The sequence below is a fragment of the Hemitrygon akajei genome, chromosome 15 (assembly GCF_048418815.1).
Source record: "Hemitrygon akajei chromosome 15, sHemAka1.3, whole genome shotgun sequence".
In the NCBI taxonomy this organism is placed as follows: Eukaryota; Metazoa; Chordata; class Chondrichthyes; order Myliobatiformes; family Dasyatidae; genus Hemitrygon; species Hemitrygon akajei.
The window spans coordinates 15,734,636-15,750,587 of record NC_133138.1 but is presented as its reverse complement, the minus strand read 5'-3'; the positions used below and the strand labels follow the sequence as shown (position 1 = coordinate 15,750,587).

At 40.9% G+C, this 15,952-nt stretch overlaps 1 protein-coding gene across 1 annotated transcript in view; it reads right to left on the bottom strand.

Moving 5' to 3' along the window:
- Nucleotides 1-15,952, bottom strand: part of LOC140739541 (organic cation/carnitine transporter 2-like) — a 63,497-nt gene that overhangs the window by 9,929 nt on the left and 37,616 nt on the right. Inside the window, exon 7 of the mRNA XM_073067940.1 lies at nt 674-888. Coding sequence (XP_072924041.1) covers nt 674-888 — 215 coding nt within the window. The remainder of the gene's footprint in view (nt 1-673; nt 889-15,952) is intronic.

The window sequence follows — 15,952 nt, the reverse complement described above, 5'->3', positions numbered from 1 at the left end:
GCCTTAGCTGACCTATATACATGTATAGTATTTGTCAGAAGTGTAGGGTGTGGATAACCAGTTCAGAACAAAAACAATAAATTATTGTCATATGACTTAAGTTTGAAAGAATGTACTAATTTTACGGCTCATTCAAGGTATTCATAGAAATAGAGGCAGGGCAGCAACCTTCATTTGGACTCTCACGCACATCTCCACGAGTCATAATTTGGTCTATCAAGTATCAAGTAAAGTTCATTGTCATTTAACGACATACATATATAAACGAGATAACGCCTTTTCAAACCAGGTTGTAAAGCGCATAATGCACAAAACACACAATAACTTACAAAGGTAAGGATAAAATCAACAAATGAATCACACATAAATAACAAAACTAAAGTGCATTAATATTAAAAACTACAAGATACAAACAGATTAAGTGATGTCACTTTGAATGTGATGCGGCCGGGAGTTCAGAAGCATCTCATTGTTATATCACTGTTAAAATCAGTGCAGTTAGTTGATGGAAAGAATGTGAAGAATTTCAGAGTTGTTGACATATCGTACCAGCATACCAAAACTCCTCAGAAATACAGCTCCTGTATATTTTAACTGATCATGGGATACTACTTTATAATGCTCATTAGCAAATATCACAATAGGATCAATATAGAAGCAGTATAAAACTTACGTGATTGGATGAGCTGAATGAAGAGCAGGATACTTCCACTAAGAAAGAGAATGCATGAAAGGTTGATCTTGCGTGGAAACTTCTGGAAGAGAAGCCATGTTGCTACGTTTGCTGGAATCTCTGAGGCAGCAAAGAGGAAACAATTGAGATAGTCATCACCATGGAGACTTGGTATGTTAAATGACAGGCCATAGTATCCAATTGATATAATCATCCTGCAAAAACAAATTTGAATACTCTTATAAAGCATATTCTTATGTAATTCCTTCTTTATTTTTTAGAATTTCATTAATGTGATTTCATGTTGTCCAGAGAAGTTCTGATGTGTGGCTTTTGCAGAATTATTTTAGTCACATTCACTATCCTCAATAGAAGCTTTGTAACTGGACAATAAAATAAATTGTACTGAAATTTATCATGTTGTAAATTCCCCTGTTTTCCTGACAAAGAATTACCAAATTTCTGCAAAAAAATACACTCTTTAGGAGATATTAATAACTTCAGGTGGGCTGACAAAAAGGAGTTATTGATTTCAACAACCAAATCAGATGAAATGAAACTAAGGAGTTAAAAAAATCTGAAATCTGTTGGGTTAACCCTACTACTGACATCATTTATATCTATAATATTACTGGGCTGAGAAGTGGCAGGTGGTCTTCAACCCAGGTAAGTGTGAAGTGGTTCATTTTGGTAGGTCCAATTCGAACACAGAATATAATATAAATGGTAAGTCTCTTGGCAGCGTGGATCTGAGAGATCTTGGAGTCCAAAGGTAAGGAGGCATGGGATCCAAGGAGACCTTGCTTTGTGGATCCAGAATTGGTTTCCCCACAGAAGGCAAAGGGTGGCTGTAGATGGTTTGTATTCTGCATGGAGGTTGGTGACAAGTGGTGTTTCACAGGAATCTGTTCTAAGACTCTTGGTAGTGTGGAGGATCTGAGAGATTTTGGAGTCCATATTGATAGGGCACTCAAAGCTGCTGCGCAGGTTGACAATGTTGTTAAGAAGGGATATGGTGTGTTGGCATTCATCAAGCGTGGGATTGAATTCAAGAGCCATGAGGTAATATTACAGCTATATAAGACCTTGGTCAGACTCCACTTGGAGTACCGTGTTCAGTTCTGGTCACCTCACTACAGAAAGGATGTGGATACTATAGAGAGTACAGAGGAGATTTAGAAGGATGTTGCCTGGATTGGAGGCATACCTAATGAGATTAGGTTGAGCGAACTTGTCCTTTTCTTCTTGGAGTGACGGAGGATGAGAGGTGACCTGATAGAGGTGTATAAGATGATGAGGGGCATTGATCATGTGGATAGCCAGAGCATTTTTCCCAGGGCGAAAATGGCTAACACGAGGGGGCATAGTTTTAAGGTGCTCGGAAGTAGGTACCGAGGGGATGTCAGGGGTAAGTTTTTCACATGAGAGTGGTGGTGTGTAGAATGCACTGCCAACAGCGGTGGTGGAAGTGGAAACAATAGGATCTTTTAGGAGCCTCTTAGATTGGTACCTGGAGCTGAGAAAAATAGAGGGCTACGCGGTAGGGAAATTCTACGCAGTCTCCAGCTTAGGTTACATGGTCGGCACAACATTGTGGGCCTAAGGATCTGTAATGTGCTGCAAATTTTTATGTTCTATGTTCTCTCACTCTCCACCCCAAGCCAGATTCTTTACTCACTTATTACAACTTTCATCAATAATTTGAGTTCAATCACTAAGTTCATTTAAATCAAATTGGCATAACAAATTAAGTTCTTATTCTACTTTTGCAACATGTTACCAGATGCAAATTGATTTTTATTTATCCTGAGGCATTTTGCATCTGCATGATAAAATAGATGAGTACTCCATGCATTGACATAAATATGACGTCCCAACTTAGTGTTGGCTCAAGGTAAAGAAGTACCTCTTTTCCAAAGTTTAGTTGCAAAAGGGGAAAAGGAAAAAGCTGAACCTGCAGTTAAAAAAACATAAAGGAAATCAAAATGCTTTGAAAGGGGAAATTAAGGACTATAGTACAAACTTTGTTTCTAAATGTATGTCAAGGTGCAAGAGAAGAGGAAGAAAGAAAATCAAAGAGTAGAATTAAAACAGGTAATTGATTAGTTATTCAGTAATGTTCACTCTCAAAACTGAAGTGTTTTATTTAAATGAAAAGATAAGTATGTCACACCATAGCCTTGGGCAGGTATAGGAACAGACGATATGGGAATGTACTTAATTTTGGAGGGCAAATTATGATGCTATTAGACAGGAACTTGGGAGTGTAAATTGGGAATGGATGTGCTCGTGAAATCCACAAAGGAAATGTTGAAGTTGTTGAGGAATCATTTCCACAGAGGCAGGGAAAGGATGGCAAGATGAAGGAATCATGATTATCAAAAGATGTGGATCACCTAGCCAAGAGGGAGAAAGAAGCATACTTAAGTTTTAAGATCAGACATGGCCCTAGAGAGATACAAGGTTGTCAGGAAGGAGCTAAAGAATGGAATTAAGTATGATAGAAAGGGGCATGATAAGGTATTGGCAAGTAGGATTATGAAACACCCCAAAGCATTCTACATATATGTGAAGAATAAAAGGATGTTCACTGGTGAGGGGGCCCTTGACATTTGTGAGTACAGCATAATATAGGCTGATATGCTAGAACAAGTTGACATTAAGAAGGAGGATGTGCTAGAACTTAGTAGGCTCATTCGGAGAGTCATGAGGTATGGGAACTAGGGAAACTAATCTGTGTGGATGCAGAAATGGCTTGGCAATTGAAGGCAGGTGGTAGTAGATTGAGAGTACTCTGCCTGGAGGTCCGTGACCAGTGGTGTTCCACAGAGATCTGTTCTGGGACCCCTGACATTCATGACTTTTATAAATGACTTGAATGAGGAAGTGGAAGGGTGGATTAGTATGTTTGCAGCTGACATGGGAGGTGGTTGGAGTTGTGGATAATGTAGAAGTTTGCTGTAGGTTAAAATGAGACATTGGCAGTATGCAGAGCTGGTCTGAGAAGTTGCAGATGGAGTTCAATCCGGAAAAGTGTGAAGTGATTCATGTTGGAAGGTCGAATTTGAAGACAGTATACAGAGTTAATGGCAGGATCCTTAGCAGAGTGGAGGAACACAGTGATTTTTGGGCACATGTCCAGAGATCCCTCAAAGTTCCCACTCAAGTTGATAGATTTGTTAAGAAGGCATATCATGTGTTGACCTTCATTAGATGGAGATCAAGATCAAGAGCCGTGAAGTAGTGTTGCAGCTCTATAAAACTTCAGTTAAGACACATTTGGAATGTTGTAAAAACAAGAGATTCTGCAAATGCTGGAAATCCAGAACAGCACACACAAAATGCTAGAAGAACTCAACAGATCAGGTAGCATCTATGAAAATTGATAAACAGCCAATATTTTGGCTGAAAGGAAAGGGGAAAATGCCAGAATATTGTGATCATTTCTGGTCATCTTTTTATAGAAGGGATGCTGAAGGTTTAGAAAACATTAAGAGGAGATTTAACGGGGTGCCCCTGGATTAGAGAGCATGTCTTGTGAGGATGCACTGAGCGAGTTAGGTCACTCTTCTGAGAGGGGGAGGTGAGAGATGACAAGATAGAGATGTACAAGATGATAGGAGGCATCGATCGAACAGTCTACCAGAGGCATTTTCCCAGGGCAAAAATTGCTAATACAAGAGACCATAATTTTAAGATGATTGGAGGAACATATAGTGGGGTATGCCAGAGGTAAGTATTTTACAGAGTGATGGGTGTGTTGATTACATTGCCAAGGGTGGCGGCAGAAGCAGATGCTTGAGGGACATTAAAGAATCTCTTAGAAAGGCACATGATTGATAGAAAAATGGAGGTCAATGCAGGAGGGAAGGGTTAGATGATCTTAGTGTAGGTTAAAGGGTCACCACAACATTATGGGCCAAAGTGCTTGTTCTGTGCTGTAATGTTCTATATTTTATGTTCCACATTATCAAAATGATAAGGAAAGTGATAAAAATTGAAGCACATTTTGTAATATTTTGTTTTTGTTTAAATTAATGCCTACGGAATGTGCATTCAGAACCAAGAGCAAAGTATCATGGATGTCTCAGCTGTACGGGGAAGAATGTGAAAGGTCATGAGAGTAATAGTGAATTGGATTGGTAAGGAGCGCAGACAGACTTAGTGATGGAGCAGTCCTGAGATAGCATGAACCAAGTATCAAGGGCATCAAAGAGTAACTGCAAAGTTGTTGAGAGGGACTGGGGAGATAGGTTGGAGTGTGAACAGCCAGAGGCTGTAGCAATATGCTACCAATGGTATCGGATGAAACAGAGAAGATATCTAGAATAGTCATTAGAATATCTCATGACAGCAATCTCCACATTCATGGTGCAGGAGAACTTTAGATATTTGATACATTCTGTTTTATAACTAGATATCTACCATCCCCAGTATATCATTTCTCTCAATTCCAGGACTCTTTCTTTCTGCTCTGTTTCCATTCATTTCCCTCTATTTACATCAGTTCTGGGGAGAAAATACAACTGCAGATGCTGGAAATCCCAAATAATAAACAGAAAACTACTGGACTCAGATGGTTGGACAGCTTATGCAGGGGAAAACTGAAAAAATGTTTCATGTTGATGACCTATCAGAACAGGAAAATGTTGTTTAAGTTATAGAGAAAGGTGTTGTGGGAGGAAGAAAGACAACACTGGTTCTGTCAATTGAGAAAGGGTGATGAAGGCTTCTAAACATCACATGATCTGTCAGAGATTAAGTGAATAAAAGCAGATCAATGGAAACAGAGGAGAGAGAAAACCACTATAGAGCTGGAATTGTGAGATATGAAGCACTACAGATTGTGAAAATGTGGAAGTAAAATATAATGCTAAAAAATACTCTGCAGGTCAGGCAGCCTGCATGATATTCCATGGATATGGTAAACAGTCTTGACTACAGTCCTGTTCAGGCCTCCTCTCTCACCTTTTTTCTCCTACAATGAAGACTCTATGAGTGCTTTCTGCTCTTGCAGAGAACTTGACATTGCATCATTTTTGCTCCCATTTTACATATTGCTCTCATTTGCACTAGGTCCAGCGGACCCTTCTTTTCCTCAACTTCCTTTCCCTTTCTCAGGGGACACATCACAAGCTCACATATTACCTCAATTATCTTGACTGAATTTTCTTCCACCTATTTCCTGTAAGGACTCCATTCCATGTCCCTGTTGTTTTCTATCTCTTTCATATAATTTATGACCCATACGAACACTGCTATTCTGTTTTACTTCTTCCTCATGGTATGGTCTCTCAACTATATTTGTTTTACCCCTGTACTTCTGCTCTTATCTCCTCTCTGTACAACCAGAGTTGGAAGAGGTTTTCACTTGCCCTCCACTTCCATCTGACTGCCTTCACATTCAATGATTCCTATCCTAGAAGTTCCACTACCTTTAATATGATAGCAGCACCAGGCACACTTTCTCCTTCTCCTTCAGCATTTCAAAGGCACTCTTCCAACTGTGATTTGCGATTCAATCTTCCATTTCAACCAACATCCATGCTCCTTGCAGAAGCTTCCCAATACAGTTACAGGTAACGCAATACTTGCCCTTTTAACTCTTCCCACCATCCAACAGACTAAACACTTTCACCGAAGTAGCAAGCATGTCTTACAAGTTAGCTTACAGTATTTAGTGCTCACGATGTTAACCCTCCACATTGGTGACTTGATAATCACTCTCCATTCAATCTACAAAGAGGACCTGAACATCCCATTTTGCCTGTCACTTTTATTCAAGATGCAACTTAAGCCCCTGAGCTTGGCCTCCTACAATTTTGCTCAGGTTGACAAGGGGATAGTAAACTCATATAGATTCAGAAAAGCAGAGCTAGACAGAAACCCACCATGAATCTTCATGCAGTGGTGTAATTGGAGACCACATTGATTCAAGCACATGGACCTTTTAACTCTGTCACATACATCCATGGCAGATTGTATTTTCAGAGACAAACATTGTGAATAAATTAAGAAGATGATATTTTTGAAAAGGTGGGCTTTCTAGATATAAGCACCTATCAAGTGGCACCTACTTGTCTATAACCTACTCACAGATGTCCAGATTTAGTTTAATCTGATCATTCAGCTACAGACCTCAGATCCTTGGTAATGAATGCCATGGATCAAAGAGACAAATTCCAGAGGTGAAGTTTAAAGTCACAAGGCAAGATTTAAACATTATACCATCAAATGCTGATGAAACTGAAATCACAGCATTCACCTCAATGTCTCTCCAATATCCTCAGGGCACAAATTAGAAGTATGATAAATTCTGTCTATTTTCCCAGATGAGTTCAACTCCAGCACATTCTCACAATTCAACATCAACTCGAATGAAGTAGCTGACTTATTTGGCACAGGAATCACCACTTTAAGTACTCCCTGCCTCTGGCAGCAGCTTTAGTGTTTGCTAGCCACAAAATGCATTGCTGTTAACCATCTTGGCTGCTTTGGCAACACATCCCACCAGGAGCAGCAGCTATATGAAAACCCTGCACCTGCAGTTTCTCCATCCTTTAATAGTTGCTGGGCTCTAAATCCTGGATCTCTCACAACAATAGTACTGTGGATGCAACTTCACAGAAGATTGTAATGGTTCAAAAAATTCCACACTAGGCAATTAATGCTGGATTTATCAGCAATGCCCACTTCCCAATACAAACCGCTAACTCTTCAATAAAGACTTCTGAATAGAAGGGCTTTCTTTTTCTTCTTCACTAAGTTTAGGATCTCTTCGGTTGTCCAGGATCCTCTTACCTTACTATCCTTGTTCTTACTCACTGAAATATACAAATCCTGTATACAAACATACAAATCATACAAACATACAAATCAACTCCTACATGCCAGAAGTGGACTTGTCTGACAACAGCAGCTCCCAATCATGCATCATTGATTCCAGTTTAGTCTGGAATCTCCACTTCGCCTGTAAGTTAGCTTTCTGTAGATCATACCCCCACCTCTGGTAGCATTCTAGTTCTCCTGACTTGCATGCCTTGATCTCCAGATTTGATTGGTCTTTAGCAAATTTCAGAATTCATGGTTCATGAAAACCACCAGGTTCAAGAACAGTTACTAACCCTCAACAATCAGGCTCTGGAACAAAAGAGGGTAGCTGCACTCTTCTACTGAGATGTTCCCACAACCAATGATCTCACTTTAAGGACTCTTTATTTTGTTATTTCATGTTCTTGTTATTTATTGCTGTTTATTTATATTTACATTTGCACAGTTTGTTGTCTTCAATGCTCTACTTGATCTTTAATTGATCCTGTTATAGCTACTAGTCTATAGATTAGCTGAGTACGCCTGCAGAATCTCAGGGTGGTATATGGTGACATACAGTATAGGTACTCTGATAATAAAATGTACTTTACGCTTGTTGCTATTCCTTTTCATGCTCTGTGGTGCATCATGGAGCATGTTTTTGCCATTTCCATAGCATTTTGACTGTTCTTTTTTAAGAGGCCGAGTTGCTAGCTTGACACTCAACCCAGCACAGCTGGAAAGCGTGCAGGTGGTCAGCTGGATTTGATCTTGGGACCATTCACCTCAAAGTCCGATGCTGATGCCTCTACATTACTAGCCAGCTTACTTTACCCTCAGCTCCTTATTTATTCTATTACAATTTATCCACCCCCAATTTAGTATCTTCCCACTAGATCAAAATTTATTCTTTATCATAACTATCTTAGAACATAATGAGTTATGGTCATTGTTTCAAAAATATTGACCTGTTGCCAGCTGGTAGTGTACTGGCATCAGCATCGGACTTCGTGGTGAATGGTCCTGAGTTTGAATCCAGTAGGCTTCCTGCACACTTTCCACCCATGCTACGTTGAGCATTGAGCTAGCAACTCGGCCTTGTAAAATAGACAATAGACAGTAGGTGCAGGAGTAGGCCATTCGGCCCTTCTAGCCAGCACCGCCATTCACTGTGATCATGGCTGATCATACACAATCAGTAACCCGTTCCTGCCCTCTCCCCATATCCCTTGACCCCGCTATCTATGAGCTCTATCTAACTCTCTCTTGAATGCATCCAGAGACTTGGCCTCCACTGCCTTCTGGAGCAGAGCATTCCACATATCCACCACTCTCTGGGTGAAAAAGTTTTTCCGCATCTCAGTTCTAAATGGCCTACCCCTTATTCTTAAACTGTGGCCTCTAGTTCTGGACTCACCCATCAGCGGGAACATGCTTCCTGCCTCCAGTGTGTCCAATCCCTTAATAATCTTATATATTTCAATCAGATCCCCTCTCATCCTTCTAAATTCCAATGTATACAAGCCCAGTCGCTCCAATCTTTCAACATATGACAGTCAAATAAAAAGGGTCAAATGTTACGAAACCGGTAAAAAAGTCGCCCGATATGCCACAAGGTGTGTAAATGGCCAACAACAGCAACAGGTCTGTAACCTGGATGAACTAATTTCTGATAACTAGGTCAGTATCTTTTCTTTTCTAGTTGGACTCTCCACATACTGTTCCAAGCACCCCTCATGGATTCACTGGTGGAAATCCCACCTCTAAGCTTCTTGTTTTAATAAAGTTCCAATCAAAATTTGGAAGTGAAATTCCCCTTCTCTGACAAGTCTGTTGTTTCTGCACTTTTCCATAATCTGCTCCCCCACATCTCAGGCTATTGTGGGGAGGTGGGTGGGTGCTGTTACAGCATATAATCTCATCAGTTTAACTGCACCCGTCAGTGTAACTTCATTCAACATGACTTACCCCATCAGTGCAATGTTCCCACAACCTATGGGCTCACATAGGTGACACTGTGCAAGTGAGGCTTTGAGTGGCATATAGCTTAATTCAGAGAACTGTGAGATGTTGCATTTTGAGAAGAGAAATCACATTCGGACTTTCACAGTGAATTGTAGGGATGGTGAACAGCAAGGCAGAGGAATACAAATACATAATTCCCTAAAAGTTGTGTCACAGGTAGTCGGGCTGGTGAAAAAGGCCTTAGACATGCTGGCCTTCATCAGTCAGGGAATTGAATATAGCAGTTGGGATGTCATGTTATGGCTATACAAAATATTGGTGAGGCCACATTTGGAGTATTGTGTTCAGTTTTGATTCCCCTGCTGTATGATACACACCATTAAGACAGAAAGCGCATGGAGGAAATTTACAATATGTTGCTGCACTCAGAAGGACTGAGTTATGGAGAGAGATTGAGCTGTCATTTCTGTCCCTCACATAACCACGTCTCTGCAACGGCAACAACTCTGTTCATCCTCCTTATCCTTAATATTCCTAGCACTGCAATAATCCTTTTGCATTTGTACAGTGCCCTGGTGTGACCACACCTGGAGTATTGTGTACAGTTTTGGTCTCCGGGGTTAAGAAAGGACATCCTGGCTGTAGAGGAAGTGCAGCGTAGATTCACGAGGTTAATTCCTGGGATGTCCGGACTGTCTTACACAGAGAGGTTAGAGAGACAGGCTTGTACACGCTGGAATTAAGGAGATTGAGAGGGGATCTGATTGAAACATATAAGATTATTAAGGGATTGGACAAGATAGAGGCAGGAAATATGTTCCAGATGCTGGGAGAGTCCAGCACCAGGTGGCATGGTTTGATAATAAGGGGTAGGTCATTTAGGACAGAGTTAAGGAAAAACTTCTTCTCCCAGAGAGTTGTGGGGGTCTGGAATGCACTGCCTCGGAAGGCAGTGGAGGCCAATTCTCTGGATGCTTTCAAGAAGGAGCTAGATAGGTATCTTATGGATAGGGGAATCAAGGGATATGGGGACAAGGCAGGAACCGGGTATTGATAGTAGATGATCAGCCATTATCTCAGAATGGCGGTGCAGGCTCGAAGGGCCAAATGGTCTACTTCTGCACCTATTGTCTATTGTCACTGAAATAAACATACTTCAGCTCATAAGTCTCACCATGTTTACCAACCTGTTCCTTGCTGTCCTTCCTTTCAGTCTTACTTGTCATACCATTTTCTCATCTTCATCCCTACCACTTTGATTTAAACCCAAGCAAACCTCGCAGTGATAATACTGATTCCCCTCCAGTTGAGGAGCAAATTGTCTTGTTTGTATAGGTCCCATCTGCATTGGAAGACCACCCAATGATCCATAAATCTGAAGCCTGCCCTTCTGCATCAGCTCCTTAGCCATATATCGAACTGCACTATGGGCATGTATTTCTCATTTCACTGGCACATGACATGGATAGTAATCCTGAGATTACATTGGATGGTTCAAGATAGTACCAAACTGTGACTTAAGTTGAGTTGCTGCTTAGTTTTAGTTCTTTTTAATTTTTTTTTACATTTATAAGGATAGTTTAGGTTTTGGGTTATTGTAGCGAGTTAGGGGTCAGTTAGGGTTTAGGAATAGAGATATGGGGGAATTAGAGATCAAGCCAGAGTCTCTGTTCTGCAGTCAAAGATCAGTGTGTGAAACATCTATGGTTGGATGCCAGATGTTGGACAAGCAGAGAGTGAATGAGGCACAACCCCCCACCTCCCCAGATCACCAAGCTGTCAGTGGGTTCCAGAGTCAGTTTCATGCAGGCAGGAGAAACAATGTCCCCTGGTTTTATTAATCAATGAGACCAGAGTTCAGTGTGATCAGTGTGTCTATAAGGTCATAAGACATAAGAGCAAAATTAAGCCACTTGGCCTATCAAGTCTGCTCCGCTAATCCATCGTGGCCGATTTATTATCCCTTACAAACCCACTCTCCTGATGAACCAAGAACCTGTTAACCTTTCATCTTAAATATACTCAATGGCTTGCCTCCACAGCATTCATGACAATAAATTCCACAGATTCACCATCCTCTGGCTAAAGAAATTACTTCTAATTTCAGTTGTAAATGATGTTCCCCTATTCTGAGGCAGTGTCCTCTGGTCCTACGCTTGCCCACTACATGAAACATCCCCTCCATATCCACTCTATCTAGGCCTTGCAATATTTGATAGGTTTCACTGAGAACCACCCCGCCCAATGCTTCTAAACTCCAGCATGTACATGTCCAGAGCTATCAAACATTCCTCATACATTAACCCGTTTGTTCCCAGAATCATTCTCATGAGCTTCATCTGGACACTCTGCAATGCAAGCACATATTTTCTTAAATAAGAGGCCCAAAATTGCTTGCTATACTCCAAATGTGGCCTGACCAATGCCTTATAAAGCCTTAACATCACATCCTTGTTCTTATATTCTAGTCTTCTCAAAACGTATGCCAACATTGCATTTACCTTCCTTACCACTGGCTCAACCTGCAAGTTAACCTTTAGGAGATCATGCACAAGGACTTTTAAATCGCTTTCAACCTCTGACTTTTAAATATGCTCCCCATTTAGAAAATAGACCCGAATAAGCCCCCTGTATTCTGAATCTTTGCCTCCTGCCAATCAGCCAATCTTTATTCATTGCTTACATCTTTCCTGTAATACCATGGTCTCTTTATCTTGATAAGCAGCCTCATGTGTGGCAGCTTGGCAAAGGTCTTCTGAAAATCCTAGTAAGCAACATCCATTTGTAGTGTATTTAATATTTCAGTATTATTTGTATAATATTGTAAAGCATCTAAGTAATTTATTATGGGTTATATATAAGAAGTACATCAATATCATACACCATTAGACCATCATGTCATATATCAGCGTCTCAATAAAAACAAAAGGAAAAAAACTATGTAGACAAGTATCCCAACTTCTTTGCTTTACTTTAGATTAGTTTCTAGAGGTATAAAACATAACTCTGGGAATGAGGAAGTTTTAAAACTTTTAGAGACCAAGGCAACCACCTACCTGTTGAAGAGCAGCATGTTTTTCTTTCAAAGGGGAGAGATACATTTGAGTTTTAAAAAAGGCAGAAAATGGACAAAATTTGCAAGCAATGAGAATGGCCACAGGTTAATAAAAGTAAGTACTGGGCAACAGCAATAATAAATACAAAAAAAAAGCAGAAATGCATGGCTACGTTGGAAAGATAGACACCTTTGATCGTACAACAGATGATGTATACCAAATAAATTGAGCAGTAGTTTGAAGCAAATGAAGTAGCCAATGAAAAACAAGTGCCAGTGTTGCTAAGTGCAGTAGTTGAAAAGCTTAGGAGTTTAACTGCTCCAACCAAACCAGGTAAAAGGAGCCTTTTTTATATCATGACCATATTTAGGAATGCTTACAATCAAAACCATTGTTTGCTGAACACTTTAGGCTTCGTAAGTGGAATCAGAAGGAAAGGCAGTCTGCTTCAGCTTATGTGGAAGGATTGAAGAAATTGTCCAAACATTGTCAGTTCAGTGATGGGCTTAAGGATGCACTAAGAAATCATTTAGTTTATGGAATCTTACAAGAAAGCATTCAAAAAAGGCTTCTAACTGAAGCACAACTCACATTTTAAAGAGCAGTTGAAATTGCTGTATCAATGGAAACTGCAGCTAGAGATACAAGAGACATAAGTAAGTGGCAGTTCTGAATGGAATTGAGTGTAAACAAAATTGCAACATCTAACCAGAAACCTGACAGGCCAAACAAATTGTGTTATCATTGTGGTAGGGGCTTACATATGCCAGACCAATGCAGATTTGAAGGGAACATTGTAGAAAATGCAACAAAGTAGAACACATACAGAAGTACATTGGGCAGACAAAATAAATGGATTACACAGGGAAGAGAAAAAGATTTAAAAAATCAAGTTGCCTTTTCAAAAAGAGCACTACTCTACATGCTGTTAATGAAAAATCTCATAATGATGAGAGTGATGAAGGAGTAGGTAGCCTTGAGATTTACAATGTGAAAACTAACAAGAGACAAACAACACGAATGAATCTGCAGATGCTGGAAATAAATAAAAAACACAAAATGCTGGCAGAACTCAGCAGGCCAGGCAGCATCTATGGGAGGAGGTAGTGACGACGTTTTGGGCCAAAGCCCTTCATCAGGAGTAACATGGGATGTAACATGGGAAGTAACATGGGATGGTCGAGGGGGGATAAGAAGTGGGGGGAGGGATAAAGTAGAGAGCTGGGAAGTGATAGGCTGGAGGGAAATGGGCTGGGGGAAGGTGGAGAATTATGGGAAATAAAAGAGAAAGAAAGGTAGGGCTGGGGGGAGATTATAGTGAGGGGGCAAAAGAGAGAGAAAGAGAACCAGACTAAAATTATAGATAGGGATGGGGTAAGGGGGGGGGGTGGCAAGGGTATCAATGGAGGTCAGTGAGTTGAATGTTCATGCCGGCAGGTAGGAGGCTACCTAGGTGGGAGATAAGGTATTGCTCCATCGACCTGCGTGTGGCCTCATCTTGTCGATAGAGGAGGCCATGGACAGACATGTCCGAGTGGGAGTGGTCTGTGGAACTGAAGTGTGTGGCCACAGGGAGATCCCGCCACTGCTGGAGGACTGAGCGCCAGTGTTCGGTGAAACGGTCTCCCAGTCTGCGGCGGGTCTCCCCAATGTATAAATGGCCACATCGGGAGCACCGGATACAGTATATCACCCCAGTTGACTCGCAGATGAAGTGGTGCCTCACCTGAAAGGACTGTCTGGGGCCTAGGATGGTGGTGAGGGAAGAAGTGTGGGGGCAGGTGTAGCACTTCTTCCGTTTGCAGGGATAAGTGCCTGGAGGGAGGTCGGTGGGGAGGGATGGGGGGGATGAATGGACAAGGGAGTCGTGTAGGGAGCGATCCCTGTGGAAAGCTGAGAATGGGGGGGAGGGGAAGATGTGGCTGGTGGTGGGATCCCGTAGGAGGTGGCGGAAGTTGCGGAAGATTATACGTTGGATCTGTAACAATATGTTTTGCGCCAGAAGTGAAGGGCAAATAAATTAAAATGGAATTAGATACTGGCTCAGCTGTTTCAATCATTACACAAAATCTGTTTGAATGACTTTTCAAAGATACTGAACTGAAGCCTGGAGATATACAATTAAGAACTTATACCAGAGAAAAGGTAACTCCTGTGGAATAACATTCATAACAGTGAAATACAACAACCAACAAGCCATATTGGATTTGTATGTTGTAAAAAAACAGGAGGACCAGCATTGTCAGGTCATGATTGTCTGAGACAACTGCAAATTGATGGAGATCCATCCACCATTTGCATGTCACATTCCTGCAATCGACTCAACTGAAAAGGAACTATGAAAGGTACTGGATGATGCCACAGCAGTATTCAAGGATTGCTTTGGAAAACTCAAATGTATCAAGGGTAAATAGTGTTAAATAAAAATGCCACACCAAGGTTCTAGATATCCTGTGTGGTTTCTTTTAACATCTGCAATAAAGTAGCCAGTCAGCTAGACATGGAGACTTAAGGAATTCTTTCCAAGTTTGAATAGGAACCCATGGGCAACACTGGTGGTCCAAGTAGCCTAGGAGAATGTGTCTGTTAGGATCTGTCGTGATATTAAGATCCCCATCAACCCATTACTGAAAGTAGATCCATATCATCTGCCCAGGATAGAGGATATCTTTGCATATCTTTCTGGAGGAAAGTACTTCAGCAAAGTGGACTTAGCTGAGGCCTACCTACAGATGGAGATGAAGGAAGAGTCCAAAGGGTTTCTCACTATAAACACCCATAAAGTACTTAATTGCCATAATAGGCTGAGTTTTGGAGTAGCATCTTGCTTGCACTCGAGGAGAAAGCTATGGATGAGTAGTATTTATAGCAAATGAAATAACCAGTGAGAAGTGAGTACCAATTTTGCTGAGTGCATTGGATTTAAAGGCACACTTGTGTGCTTAGAAGTTGGACTATTCCAACCAAACCAGCCAAAATGAGCTTTGCCGATATCATGAAAGTAATGCAGGAACATTTGTAACCAAAACTATGTTGATTGCACAACACTTCAGGTTATATAAGTGGAATCAAAAGGAAGGGTTGTCTATTTCAGCGCATGTGGCTGAAATGAATTTGACTGAGCATGTCAGTTCAGTGATAGGCTTAATGATGCATTTAGTTTGTGGAATCCTACAAGAAAGCATTCAAAAATGGCTCCTAAATGAAGCACAACCTATATTTAAAAGAGCGGTAGAAATAGCTGTATCAATGAAAACAGAAGACAGAGAGGCAATTGAGTTACAGTCAAGAATGAAAGTGAGTGTGAACAAAATTAAACAAATTAAACAAAAACCCACCTGGATGAACAAATTGTTTTACCATTGTACACCAGACCAATGCAAATTTAAAGGTGAAACTTGCAGAAAATGCAATAAAGTAGGACGCATACCAAGAGCACGTTAGGTAG